Source organism: Triplophysa rosa, unplaced genomic scaffold (assembly GCF_024868665.1).
Source record: "Triplophysa rosa unplaced genomic scaffold, Trosa_1v2 scaffold54_ERROPOS3237409+, whole genome shotgun sequence".
Lineage (NCBI taxonomy): Eukaryota > Metazoa > Chordata > Actinopteri > Cypriniformes > Nemacheilidae > Triplophysa > Triplophysa rosa.
In genome coordinates, this window is record NW_026634564.1 from 37,917 (window position 1) to 52,713 (window position 14,797).

General features: G+C 38.4%; 1 protein-coding gene across 1 annotated transcript; it reads left to right on the forward strand.

Moving 5' to 3' along the window:
- Nucleotides 1–113: 113 nt before the first annotated feature.
- mblac2 (metallo-beta-lactamase domain containing 2) lies at nucleotides 114–4,111 on the forward strand. Its single transcript, XM_057328564.1, has 2 exons — nucleotides 114–1,851; nucleotides 2,639–4,111. The coding sequence occupies exons 1-2, from the start codon at nucleotides 1,410–1,412 to the stop codon at nucleotides 3,025–3,027; spliced, it is 831 nt and encodes a 276-aa protein (XP_057184547.1). The 5' UTR covers nucleotides 114–1,409; the 3' UTR covers nucleotides 3,028–4,111.
- The last annotated feature ends 10,686 nt before the right edge of the window (nucleotides 4,112–14,797 follow it).

The window sequence follows — 14,797 nt, forward strand, 5'->3', positions numbered from 1 at the left end:
TCAGCAATTTACAATATACTATTTTACAAGAATTATACATTAACATGACACTTTTGTAGAATAGAACACAAAAACAACTCTTTTTCATTAAGTATTTTTAACAATTAGCCTACTGTAGTTAAGGGGCACCTGCTTTCTGTTGTAATGTTACATTTCAGGTTTTGATGTAGTTTAAAAAAATCACTAACATTTTTTTAACAAGTGTAAATGTTGTGCGTGCCACAAAATGGGGGTACAGGGACACACACACACACACACACACACTATAGTTTGCATGTATGTATTCACATTAGGGGGACAATGGAACAATGTACAGATTTTCAGGACATTGGGACTTTAATTCACCAAAGTGGCATTCACCAGATTACAATGTATAGCAAGGTTATTCAAATAACATGAAACGTTATTGTTACTATTTTAACTGCTATACAGCTATTCAAACGCTCTATTTAAGCACAGTATGTGTATATTCTTCTTACTAAACGATCACATAAGTACTAAGATAAAAGTGTACTCCACTAAACAGGACACATATGAATTGATTGCTATAGTGATGACACCGACCGTTCTTCACTTTCACTTTAAAACCCAGGTTTGGATCTTCAATAGTGGCCTTTACCTCCACGTACTATTATTAGCATACATTATCGGCACTATAACATCTTATTTCTGACGCATGCCATGTATATATACCTTTATTAATCAGTGCTAATCCCCGCATTTTTAGTCTCCGCTACAACAATGCGCTCTGCATCGTTCCCGCTTCCATCTGTTTGAAGATTAAAGTGTAGGCTACACGAAAGACGACTCGCCTCATAGCAGTCACTTGTGATTGGCTGAATGTTAATTCACTCAAATCTATGTAACTAACCAGATAACATGGGCGGGAATATTGGCGGAGGTGTGTCGAAAAAGTGCGGAGGACAGAACCATTTTTATCTGAAAGTGGGGGTATTCCCGCACATGGTGCCACCCCTATTTAGCGGAGATACGTGACTTAAGTCTTAAAAAACAAGTGCTTATGTACATTTATAAAAAATATATATTTTGTATTGCGGGTTTATTTGGTGCCCCTAAAGTCTTGGTGCCCCTGGGCACTAGCCCAATTGCCCATATGGTTAATCCGCCTCTGCCCCCAGTGGCGAAATGTCGTCGAGTTTTGAAACGTTTCGAAACAGTGAAGACGTAACGAAGTCTCGTTTGCTAAAAAATCACGTGACTAAGCCAGATACGCGCTTCGAAGCACTGATTCCATACAAAAGATTCGATACGGGTTTCGAAGCTTCATGAAGCCTGTTTCGAAAGCGCCCATCACCACCTTTCTCTGCGGCTTAGTGCAGCACGATTGAAGCCAAAAATTACCATAAAATTATCTTTGTTCGTTATAACAGGCACTTGAATGTATTGGGATGTCTGCGACCGACTGGTACGCGCACAAGTCGCTGGAAAATGGGGTATTTTGGATCCAGGAACGGTTTTATGAATCGGGGAACAGGGCGAATATCTGGCTCATTCGGGGCTCTCATCAGGACGTCGTCATAGATACCGGGCTGGGTTTACGAAGTCTGCCTGAATACATCAATGCTAAAGGGCTGTTAGGGGACGACGCGAAGCGAAAGAACCCACTGTTAGCAATAGCAACGCATGTGCATTTCGACCATTCGGGTGGGCTGCATCAGTTTCAACAGGTGGGCGTGCACAAGGCAGAGGTGGATGCTCTGGCTAACGGAGATAACTTCGAGACCGTGACATGGCTATCTGACCGCGAGATCGTGGAGGACCCAGCACCTGGATGGAGGGCAAGACAGTACCGAGTGAAGGCTGTGACGCCAACACATATATTACAAGAAGGTAGGCTAAGTACTTACTGCTCGTCCGAATCTTATATCTTAATGCAATAGGATGCATTGTACGCGCGGGGTTGTGAATGATGGTGCATTGTTATTATTCTGTGCTTCAGCAGTTTTGCTGCATCAGGCGAAGTCTACCTCAAAAGAGATACAGTAACACGTGCAACGAACTGCATGACTTCATCCTGAGCAGATCGAAACAAATCAAATCTGAATGACCAGAAGGATGACAGTGGTTTGTGAAAACCAAGCCCACTGTCTAATATGGTTCTATAATCTCCCTGATGGTGTAGAGACACAATTACAGGGCGCATTTGGCAGTAACCCAGCAAAAATCCCCAAGCAAAGTAAAGCCCCAAGTAAACCACACATTTATATATGGCTTCCTCTCCACAATCCTCAATGAATGGACTACTCCACAGTGAGTTATTGCCTTGCATTTGAAAATATGTCTTGTTAACATTGATCGCAATGTTTCCGTCTAGTTCTCCCACGGTGAATTGATTGATGTATTAAAACATATTTTATGTGTTAAAATGTCACGGAAAATGAATTTATTTTAGAATTACTTTTGAATTATAATATTGTTTAAGAATTTTTGCTGACTAATTATTAACAACCACACTGAATCTGGAGTCTGTGATAAATTGAACATGTTTGTCTTTAACATAATTTTCATCATGTTAAGAATTAGACATAAGCCTTTGTGGCTTGCAGTATGATTTAATTTTCAACAGTTGCAGCGACAATATTCGCTCCGCAATTCCTTTTACTCCTTGTGTACCCAGGTGATGTCATCAATCTTGGGGACCGGCAACTGACTGTCCTCCATATGCCGGGTCATTCCAGAGGCAGCATTTGTCTCCATGACAAGGAGAGTAAGATGCTGTTCAGTGGTGACGTAGTCTATGACGGTTCCATGATTGATTGGCTGCCCTACAGTAGGATCGGCGACTACGTGCGTAGCTGCGAGCGGCTGGTGGAGATGGTCAAGAAAGAAGAGATTGACCAGGTCATGCCGGGCCACTATAACACTTTTGGCAGCAAGCGGTTACATCGGTTAGCCTCTAACTACATCGCTGGTGCAGGTATCTGCCACAGAGCCTCTGCCTGTGTGGTGAAGTCCATTGCTGGCCTGGCACTTCGAGCATCCAATTCACAAAGTGCCTGTTTGTAGATGTGATGAAGACTAGTATGCAAACAAATGTTGCTTCACACATCAGTTTTGAGCATATCGAAGACACTGAGCAACACAGTGTGTTGTCGGAAGTACAGTATGCTGTACAGTATTTGTGTTGGTAATGGTTTAAAATCTTTGTGCTGCTTGTCCTTTAAGCCAGTGGTTCTCAACTGGTTTGGCCATGGGACCTACATTTTCTAATGGTCATCAAGCCGCAACCCAATTTTTTCAAAATAAAAAATTTGCAGATATGACTAATACTTAGGAATGAACAGCCTATAAGAAAAGGCTATTCAAAAGCAGTCCCAAAGTAGTTTTTAAATTAAACGATGTTTGCATGAGTCGCCACAGTCATGTAAACATATACAAAAATAACACAAAGTGAAAATGACATGGCATTTTTGGGTTATGGGAACAAGAGTTACTATATATAATATACTCAATACTAATATGAACTGTTAATGAAACATGGAAACTGCTGAATAGAATAGCAAATCCTTCCCAGTTAACACACAAAGTACCAGTTATGTGATTTATTGGTAACTTACTTTACTTTTATTTCACACGTTGCATGTGTGCATTGCCACATTTGCATGAGTGTGCGCTGCAAGCGAGCATAGTATAACGTCTAACATGACAGAATAGTTTTTTTTTTTAGGTGAGAGACTTTTTTATTTTGCATCAAGTTACGAAAATTACGATAAAATAATGACACTGTAAACCTGACAGCATCTCACCTCAGATACTGAATGAATCGGGACAGCGCGTTTTTCTCAGGCACTTTTCACTTAAACTGCATCTGTCAACAGATTTCAGGCACGTTTTTCAAAATAGCATCAGAAAAGCGTTTAGAATTACGTTTTCTTTTTTGTTTTTTCTTTGACTGACCCCACCAGTTGAGAAACACTGTTTCAAGACATCAAATAATAGACATTGCCATAATTACAAGGTGCTGTGTGTTATTTTTAACTTTGAAAATAGTATGTCCTTTCACAGCTTAATGTACTGAGGCAACAATAAGGAAGCCCACTGCACCTTTAATCAATAATTTATAAAAACCATAATAAAGATATAAAAACCACTACATTTAAGCATCATTTAATAATAATTGTAGTATATGAAAGGTTTACAAAATGCAAACACCATATTTGTATGTCTACTAATGCCAAAATGACATATTGTAGCTATGTGTTGTATAAATGGGAGATAAGGTAAATTAGTAGCATACGTTTGACTTTTGCATGAGATGTAGCACAGCATGAAATCAGCAACATTCTGTTATTCTATACCCTCAGAATGAATTGTATTGTGTATGTGCAATGCTTTACACACAAGAATAATAATCCATTTACAGAGGCAGTCATGTTCATTTAGAATTATACTGGAAGTTGCCTTGACTGAAAGGATTTTGTTTGGTTTTGTTCCATCATACTGCCTCCATACTAGAAGAACTTTTTACTGCTGCTGTGTGCTCAATCCGCAGAGTTTTCTTTGTTAATGTGATTTAACTTTTCAAGCACAGATGTGGGTGTATCTGGAGGGACAATATTTTCTTGTTTGTGGAAGGCCATGTTGTTTCCGTTCATTACGTTTACGGCTGCAACTAACGATTATTTTGATAATCTATTAATTAGATGACTATTTTTTCGATTAATCGGATAAAATGTTTTATTAGATATTTTGCTTATAACTAAATCAGCAATGGGACAAGTATACACAACTGAACTCGATAACCTTCTCCCAAAATGTTGTGGATGACTCCCTAAGGCTGATGAGTTGATTCAGGTATGTCATTATTAGAAGCAGCTGACAATAGTCTCCCAACCGTGGGAGGGAGGGGACGGTAGACCAAAGAAATCATAATTTTTTTGTGGCATGAAAAGTGAGATATTTGTCATTCAAACGTAGTGAAGTACAGTAAAAAGTAGGCCTACTTAGAAAAAAATACTTAAGTATAGTACAGATACTCAAAAAGTGTACTTAAGTACAGTACAAATAAATGTACTTCGTTACTTCCCACATCTGAACCAAATAAACCCCCAAATCAGAGTATTTAGCCACAAATTGGGTTTTGCTAATTTAATCTTTAATTTTGTCATTTAAAAGACCTCTCCCCTTTAAACTTGAAAACTGCGCGGCTTGAAGAGATGCATGCAAAACACGTCTGACTTAAAAACAGCGTAGCTCGGGCTGCACGGAGAGACCCGTCTAAAATTGTAATTTTAAAAGGGAAGAAGACGCGCTTGATTTATAATTGCGCAGCTCTCAAGTGACGTCACAGGCCAATTTATCGATATTGAAATTCGTTGATAACTATTTTCATTATCGATTTTATCGACTAGTTGTTGCAGCCCTAATTACGTTATTGCCTTGGTTTACTTTAAGCACACACTTTAGTGTTTAAACACTATGTTTAGTGGGTGGTTTAGTACTATGTGGGTGTATCAAATGAAATGTATGAAATCTAACGTTTAAGGAGTTACATGAGAACGGCTGACATGAAGTCACTCCTTTATGTTGCCAAACTAGAAATATGCTGCTTTACTTTTGATGTAATTTTCATAATGTCATTCTTTATTGATTAAGTAGTATTATAAACAGAAGAGCAGGAAATGTTTGTGTGAACATGATGCACAGCAATTATATTGCATATTCTACTGGTGTTTGGTATGAATGTTGAGATTAGCTTGTATATGTGTGCACTATGTTTCTGCTCAGGAACTCTTTCTCAATAACAGGCAAAAAGAGCAGATCTATACTTGCAACACTAGTGCCTCTTTCGAGAGTAAACAAACCAATACCTCGCAATGCCATGACAACAGCTGATGTAATATCAAGGCACCTGTTTAACAATATACTCATTTTCAATTCTGTATAGTTGGTTTTCCTGGTCTTTTCTGTCTGTTTGTGTAGCAGGTATGAGTAAGGTGGTGCCCCATGTTGTGCCTGGAAGGCAGATCAGTCTAATATACTCAATAAAGTAGGATTCAGGGTTGCATTATCTTCTCATTAACCTGCAAGGTACAAATGGGAGCATGTTACTTTGCATTTTTTCGTTTATAATAATATTAAAGAGAATATTTTGCCCTGTTGAGTGAAACTACAATTATGTCCACAAGATGGAGACATTGCCCCTTATAGGACTGCATGCTTCTAGTCACATTTATGGCGGCGCACCGATGAACATTAGTCAAAACTCTGTTTGGCAGCAACCCTAGAGTTTTAAATCCCACACATTTATAAATTGGCATTTCCTTTCTATTTTTCAACTTGACATTTTCTCACATATCACTAACCGCAAGCACAATCCCCTTAGGCTAATAATGATGGATTGGATGTGACAGTAATTTCCTTACAAATCTCTTTAAATATTTTTCGGGCCAAGTTATGTTCTGGAAGTGTGTCTTTCAAACACATACCCTGTACGTTTGGCAGTGACGTTTCTGGTTAAAATTCCAAAAGTACTGTTTGACAGGACTTTCAATCAGGATAAATTGATGGTTGTTGACAGATTGCTAATTATATCCAGGGGACTGTTTGACTTGCCCTACAAGAACTAGTTACTGTTATTTTAAAGGTGCTTAGTCTCAAATGAAATGATGACAACATTTCTAGGAGAAAAGAGGAACTTGATGACTTTGACTTTGGTCTGCTTGCATGGTGCATAATGAAAATAGGATATTAAAAACATATATGGATATAACTCGTAGCCTATCATAGATATTGTTGCAACATTACTGTTGTTATTAATTTAGAAGTGAAGCAGTTTTCTTGCAGGGTTAGTATATGTAGTTTCTTAGGCCTTAACAAAATATTGATCAAAATGGTAACAGATGAAACAACAGAGCCTAAAAACGATTTCCAAAGTGAAAAAAGACCCTGGACATTCCTTTGTAGACCTACAATTGAACTAGAACGTCTTTGTGCATTAGTAGAAAGGCTGTAACGAAGGTGCCAGATTTCGTCAACTTTTCTCCCCTCCCGCTTGCTGTTTTTCCTTCTAACCCCACTTCAGTAACAAGACATTGTATCCCGCAGGCAGCCAGACGGACATTTGATGCGTAGTCGCCGCTAGGGAAGAGTTGTTTGACATTCAGCTGCTCCCTACATTATCTGCTAATTGACAGGGCCTATCTGCCCTCTGGCGAGCTGGGATGACACGTGTGGGAAGGGCCGAGGTGAGGGGAGAATTGGGAACTGCCAATCACATGTAGATTATCAGAGCGAAATAGTGTTACAGAGCCTTAATCTGACCCGGCTGCTGCAGGTTTTGTGGGTTAATGGTGTTTTTACTCCAAACAGATGTAGTGACCCTGTTCTACAAAGCGATACATTTTACCTGGATTAAGTTCATTTTTTATAGCAACTGAAACGCTTGCGTGTTTATTCAGCTAAGACAACTTTTGGCCCTGTTTATACATAAACTTAAACATTAAAGCCTGGTTTCACAGACACGGTTTAGTTTAAACCAGGACTATGCCTTAGTTAGATTAAGATATTTATGTTGCTTTTATTAAAATACCTTAAAAGAATACATTACTGGTGTGCATCTTGACACAAAACAATGGCACTGATATATTTTAAGATATTTCTGGGCAAGTTAAATTCAGTTAAAACAGGTCACACATTCATTTTAGTCTGGGACTAGCCTTAAACCTTGTCTGTGAAACCGGGCCTATGGCATACTTTTTACACTCAATCGATTAAGTTTGTAGTCTAAAATATCCAACTGTGGATACATGCTTCAGAGGACTCATTTTTTCCCTTTGAAAGCAGTATGTTGTGGATATTTTTACATACGTTTTTTTTCTCCAAATTATAGCTTGATCAGGAAATATATTTTTTGTTCAGCGTTATTCCGTAAATAATTATTTTTTCTGTTTTCCTAACACATCACAGATCTCATATTACACGACACCGTTGTCTCCTTGGCAACCAGGTCCTTTTGATGAAAAATGTTGATGTACTTTACCAACACCTGTGGTTTATGTAAATTCTGATCTAAATTTTTCTAGTTTTTAAAAAATGTAATATTTTTGTTGTGGGTTTTTATATTTTAAGTATGAACATCTGCTTCTGGTGAAAAAAGATAAAAAGAAACAAAAATACTGTATGATTGAGGCATGGTGACCTTCATATAACAAAATGTAAAAGAAAAAGTGGAAATCTGTTTTAATAAAAATCCACCCATAGGACATAAATATGCCTGAATTTGAGGAAACACCTAGTTATGTCAAAACTGCCTGCTAAGATGTCCGGATGACTTCACTGAGAAAAACAAACCACTTTATGCCACTTCTTCCAAAAACTGGATACAGCCAGGCAGGCGTTGGAGGCAAAAATTTGAAATGTTGGTTTGAGTTCATACACTACCGGTCACAAGTTTTTGGACACTTGAATGAAATGTTTCTCATTGTCTTAAAAAGGTTTTCATCTTTTCGAAGGTGTATGCTTAAATGTCTGAAATTAATTATATGATTGTGCAAATGCAAACTACATTTAAACTATATACAGTATATATTTTTCATTATAAAAAATAAAATTGAATTTAATAAAAAATGACTTTGACTAAATAAGGAAAAAAGGGCAGTCAGTAAAAGCACAGAATAGATGGGAACTCCATTAATATTGTTTTAAAAGCATTTTGGGGTGAAACCCCAAGAAGCTGCTTGAGAAAATGGCAGGAGAACATTTCTGCAAATTTTGGCAAAATGTGACTACATTCAAGATGATAAATTGTGACTTTTTTTTAATGGAAACATAATCCTCATAGTTCCTATTGTGTTATTCTACAGTTTTTAAGAGCTAACTATTTTTCTAAAATGTAAAAAAATATGAATAGGCCTAAGTCAGTGAGTAAGTGTCCAAAAACTTTTGACTGGTAGTGTATATTGGGAAACATTTACCAATGCAGACAACATGTCTAAAACACCGTGCAGGTACTGAGTCCGTTTTTGGTTTGGGAGAAAAAAGTCAAATAGCCCTGTTTAAATTGTTTTTAGTAGCCAACCTAGACTTATGGCAACATACGAAAGGAACATGCAGCAATGTATGTTAAATATAAAAATAAAATGCAATAAAACAGGGCAATATAATTGTGGAAACACCAATTATGTAACTCCAACAGTCTGACAATCCATGTGTAAAACCAGGACCCTTCCCCTAAAAAGATCATAATGCAAAAATGTTGGTGAGGTTTAAAGGGTCTGGGATTCATGCAGCAGGTTAAATTATATATAACTGGAGGATTTAGTGAAAATTCTGTTCAGATCATTTCTGTCAGGCAGAGTTGAGTAGTTTGACAGCCTGTGCTAAGAAACTTCCTTAGTCTGGTTGTTTTGGCTGACACTGCATTCAGCTCAGAACTATTGAATGAGCTGCCATTTTTAGTGTTGTTTTTGGCAGCATGTTTTAATTTTAGTTTTAGTCTAGTCTTTGTGTCAAGCTGTCATTTTAGTTTTTATTAGTTTTAGTCACGTTCATACTCTTTTTAGTCTAGTCAAGTTTCAGTCGACTAAAAGTCTGAGCATTTTAGTCTTATTTTAGTCAGAATTATCCATGACTATTTTCGTCTAGTTTTAGTCGACGAAAACTGATGACATTTTAGTCTAGTTTTAGTCAATGAAAATTGTATTTTAGTCTATTTTTAGTAATGCAATTCTATTTAACCCAGTCAGTATGGTATAAGTACCTAGTAGTATAGACGAAACCAAAATTTTATTTTAGCCAAACCCATTTCAAACAAGGTTATCTTATTATATTATTGTTACCTTATAGACTCAAGAATACATTCATTCTAGACACGGAAGACGTCTGATTTGAATTTACAGCCATCGGTGTGGGTGGGAATCTCTAGGCCATGCGATTCGATTAAGATTCAGAGGGCTTAATTATACATTTAATTATAGTCATCGTCACATGACCAGCATTTACGTTGCGTCTCATCTCGTTTTCGTCACGTGATAAAGGTTCGTTGACGACCATATTTCGTCATAATTTTCGTTGACGAAAGCAACACTACTGCCATTCTGGACTGTCTGGAATAGAATATGACGGCTAGATTTGTTTTTGATTACTTAATATGTTTTTGTTATTTTTTATTTTTAAATAAAAAAATGAAAAATGACACTAATGTCTACTAATAACTACCTGGGACCTTTTTAAAACATATTTATCAGTGTTGTATTACATTTACTGTATATGGTTGTGTATGATTTCTAATGTATGGTGTAATATAATGTATTCGTTGATGGAGAGCTCTACATTGTAAGTGAAAGATGTATAACAAAAGAGACTAATTATGAACACAAAATTCAGAGGCAATAAGTTCTGAAACCTTTTCTGGAAAATCACAGTCTCTGTACCATCAGAATGAAAAAGTAATTTCCCTCAACCACCCAGGCGTAGCTGAACAATGAGACCAGGGGATTAAACAGTCATTGTCTCTTGGAGATAAGAACAAAGGAGGGGGAAAGGAAATATGGTTTGTTTAAACTTGCCACAATTTCATTTTGTGGATTTTTCTGACATGATTTCCATAAGGAGGGATTTTTTAAAGATACAATTTCTGCTGTTGCCATCAGACATCACGTCATCTTGTTTCTGGAGCACAGAATATTTTTCCCGTTTTGTGTCTGATTAAATCTTTATTGTGGATATATCTTCAAATTTGGAAACCACAGGGGAATGTTAGAAGTTGCTAATTTAAGTGTGTATGTGTTGCCTTTTCGAGTTCTTTAAAGGAAAGAAGAAAGCAGAGAAAAGTATAATATTTTCTTGGTTCTAGTCTGTCAGGATGGCAGAATTTTATCCACAGAATGAGGAAACATGCATCCCTCTGATGTCCCTCTGGAATGTTACATTCAAGAAAAAATGCCTTTGGTCAATGTCCTGTGGAGTCTAAATAACAGTTTAGCTTTTTTTATTTGGAATGAATGGAGTTTTAGGGCACAGTGTAGGGGAACCTGAGGCACACCTGAAATTAACTATATTATTGTTTTAATACTTTTTAAATAAAACCTTTTTGTGACGGTTTACTAAACAAATGTGTTGTTCAGGGGGTTTTTTTTCTCAAGAAATTAACTCTAAAAATGAGTTAAACCAGTATTGTAAATGCATTGAAATTTGAAAATGTAGATGTCTGAATAAATAACAGATAAACACAAAATAACTGTGGCATGCTGGGAGAAATTAAAAGTATAGCCACTACTTAAGACAATGGATGTGTACATAACATGGCCAAGATGCAAATGTTTTGGGGCATATGTAACCGGTGGCTCGCGTATGCCCAGCGACACCAGTTATTAGAGACTCGGTCTACTTTGCGTTGTGTTGTGGGAAACAGACACGGGACAGCAGGCATCAGTTCACTGGATCGTTTAATCTGATCGACAAAGAAACATACAAACAGCCTCTCAGATTAAAAGGCCCTTATTGTGCTTCTATAAAACAAATGTGTTGTACATGCGTCACCATATGCTCACTTCCACATTTAAGAGAAATATAACTCAAAAAGTGCAAAATGACAACAATCATCACACATACACGTAGAATAACATTATTCACAAGTTTGGGTGAAGATATATAGATATAAAAGTAATAATTAAAGTAAGGATTAAATAGGATTATCAGACAACCAAAAATAAACCTACCTCTCCCTGAATCACATTACAAAAGGGAAGAGGAGGGTGTCGGTACACGATCCGGGATGCCTGCACGATCCGTTCACGCATGCGCATAATGACGTAGTAGACAATTCTGTTTAGCGACGACACTGCACGATCCGGGATGCCTGCACGATCCGTTCACGCATGCGCATAATGACGTAGTAGACAATTCTGTTTAGCGACGACACTGCACGATCTGTTCCACGCTTGAGCACCTTTGTACCGCGACTTTCACTACTGTCCACCTCTGGTCTCATGTCACTTCTGTGTGCACACTATGCGTTGAAATACTCTGTAACGTTTCCCCAGACTTGTTTGTAGTTCTTTCTTCATGTAAGTGCAGATAGTCTAGGCAGAAATGCATATTATGTTCCTTATTGTGTTCTGTAACCACCATTGAAGGGATTATTCCTCATTTAGATTATATAGATAGATATATTAGCCTATATATAGACCCATACTAATACAAAACGAGTCGATTTAAAGTGAACTAATATTAGCAGCTTTTAATAAAAACCGTCTTTGACAATACTACTGACCTCAGATCGAAACACGGCAAGTTAAGTAGGCCTAATGCCATGCAGCAATGAATCGCAAAGGGGAGTATGGAGGAAACTGAAGGTTTGCAGTGACAGACTCTCAAGACTCAGACTTTATTCCACATGTAACCAAAATCGTGTATGTTCATGTAACAACTCCTTTATTATTTTGGATTGGCAACCACGTAAACACATTGTAATGCATAGCGTAAGCTACATTTTAAAACATCAAAATAGACCCGCCGTGAACTGTTAAATGAAAAACACGACGTAGCCTACAAAAATATGCCGCCAGTTGTGCCGTCTGGCCGTCAAGCGTTTCATCGCATGCTTGATACCAATAGTGTAGGGAAACCGTGAAGTTGTTTACTACGTCATTATGCGCATGCGCAGAACGGATCGTGCAGGCATCCCGGATCGTGTACCGACAGAGGGGACAGAACAGGAAGTTAAGTCACCTAGCGATCATACCACATTTAAAGGGGAAGCACACATTGAGATCAGGTATCCACAAAACGTACAAATGAACACTATTGGGTGAATTAATGAACAATTTTGGGTGAATTATAAAAATATTTAGTAGTACACTTTGTATACCTGTTACATTCACCTCACAGAATTTACACAAAATTTCCAGAGTATAACAACAAAAAAACAGGTCATGAGAATCACTCGGTCATACACTCCAGAAAAAAACAGTGAAGACCAACACAGACAGCTACCCAATCAAGGGATACAAATATGAAAGAAGTTGGCCAAACCTCTACACATATGTTGTAAATATACGCAAAGTGCCCATTACACTTTGAAAAACTCAGACCATTTACATAACCATAATATACATATAGAAACTTCAGCACTTAATATTTAAATGTACAATCCAATACACATGCTTACACATGAATAACAGGGGATACAGACTCCACACCAAGTAAGGTTTCAAGTTGAACCATTGACTCTATTAGCCTACGAACAGGATTAATTACTCTACCAAGCCTGGTAATGTAACGATTGTCAGGGTTATTGTTAACCACAGGAGCATGTGCACTCGTAGGAACAGCAGATGAAAAAGCACTTGTTACAGTGTAAGAATCAACAACAGGTAAATCAGCTTGTGCCTCAGAAACCATGAGAGAAGAATGGGACGAGACCCAAGAAGCAGTACGATCATCACACACTGCTATGTGAGAAATGATAGACAGAGATTCTTCATGTGACAAATCATCAGTGACATGCATTGCTGACTCTGCAACAGCGCATACAGATGGAGAAGGTGTGGGACAAGGACCATCACCAACACTTTCATCAACAGAAAACTCAAACTCTGTTGTGGGCAAAGGGAGAAAGTTAACTGGCAACAAGAAATTTCGATGTACCACTTTTTCATGACCAGTTCTGTCACGAATACTGTATATGTGCAGGGAAGGTTCAGAAGCAACAACAGAATACATGGTGGGCACCCATTTATCGGCAAGATTCCGATTACCAAGACAGCCTTTGTTGGCGATGAGAACTTGATCACCCACTGAGAGAGGTAATCCCTTGACTCTCTTGTTGTACTGAGCAGACTGATGTGTCTGTTCTGCAGTAGAGTTCCTTTGAGCCAGCACCATAGCAGATTGTAGATCACTGACGAGAGATTGAACATAGTCATTGTAATCACAAATCGACTCATCACGAAACACACTGTGAAACATCAGGTCAACAGGTAATCTCAGCAACCTCCCAAACATCAGGTAAAAAGGGGCAAATCCAGTTGTTTCATGGGCAGTGCAGTTATACACGAAAGTCATGGTTTGAATTAACTGTGTCCACTTTTGCTTAGACCCGGGTGGAAGCGATCTCAGCATGTTACCCAATGTTCTGTTGAACCTTTCGGTTCCACCATTCCCCATGGGGTGGTACGGGGAAGTCCGTGACTTGTCGATGCCGGCAATATCAAGGAGTTCTGTAATCAGCTCGCTCTCAAAAGATGCTCCCTGATCCGAATGGATACGTTGGGGGAAGCCATAAACACAGAAGAGGCCATCCCAGAGTTTCCTAGCAACACTCTTAGCAGATTGGTTTTGACACGGAAAAGCGTGAGCTAGCTTGGTGAAATGATCCGTGATTACCAAGACATCCACAGATTTATTGTTCCTATCCTCAGCAGACCAGAAATCAATACAAACAAGCTCCAATGGTGCAGTGGTCTTGATGCTCTCCAAGGGTGCTCTTGCTGCTGGCTCTGGAGTTTTACTCAGGACACAACGGGTACAAGTTCTAACGTAATCACGTACATCACGTTCCATCCCAGGCCAAAAGAACCTCTGGCGGACTAACGACAGAGTACGTGGCTGACCTTGGTGACCGGCCAAATCATGAACACCAGAGAGAGCTAGCGGTCTCAGGGAAACAGGCAAGACGAACTGAAACTTCTTATGCTTTGTTAGTGGATCTTTGATGGTCCTATACAGAATGCCATTTGGCAAAGAGAGTTTGTCCCACTGCTTCAAGATCCTCAAAACATGCAAATCCTCATTCGCACGCTCGCGCCGGGAAGGTCTGTGCTTCCTGCTGACA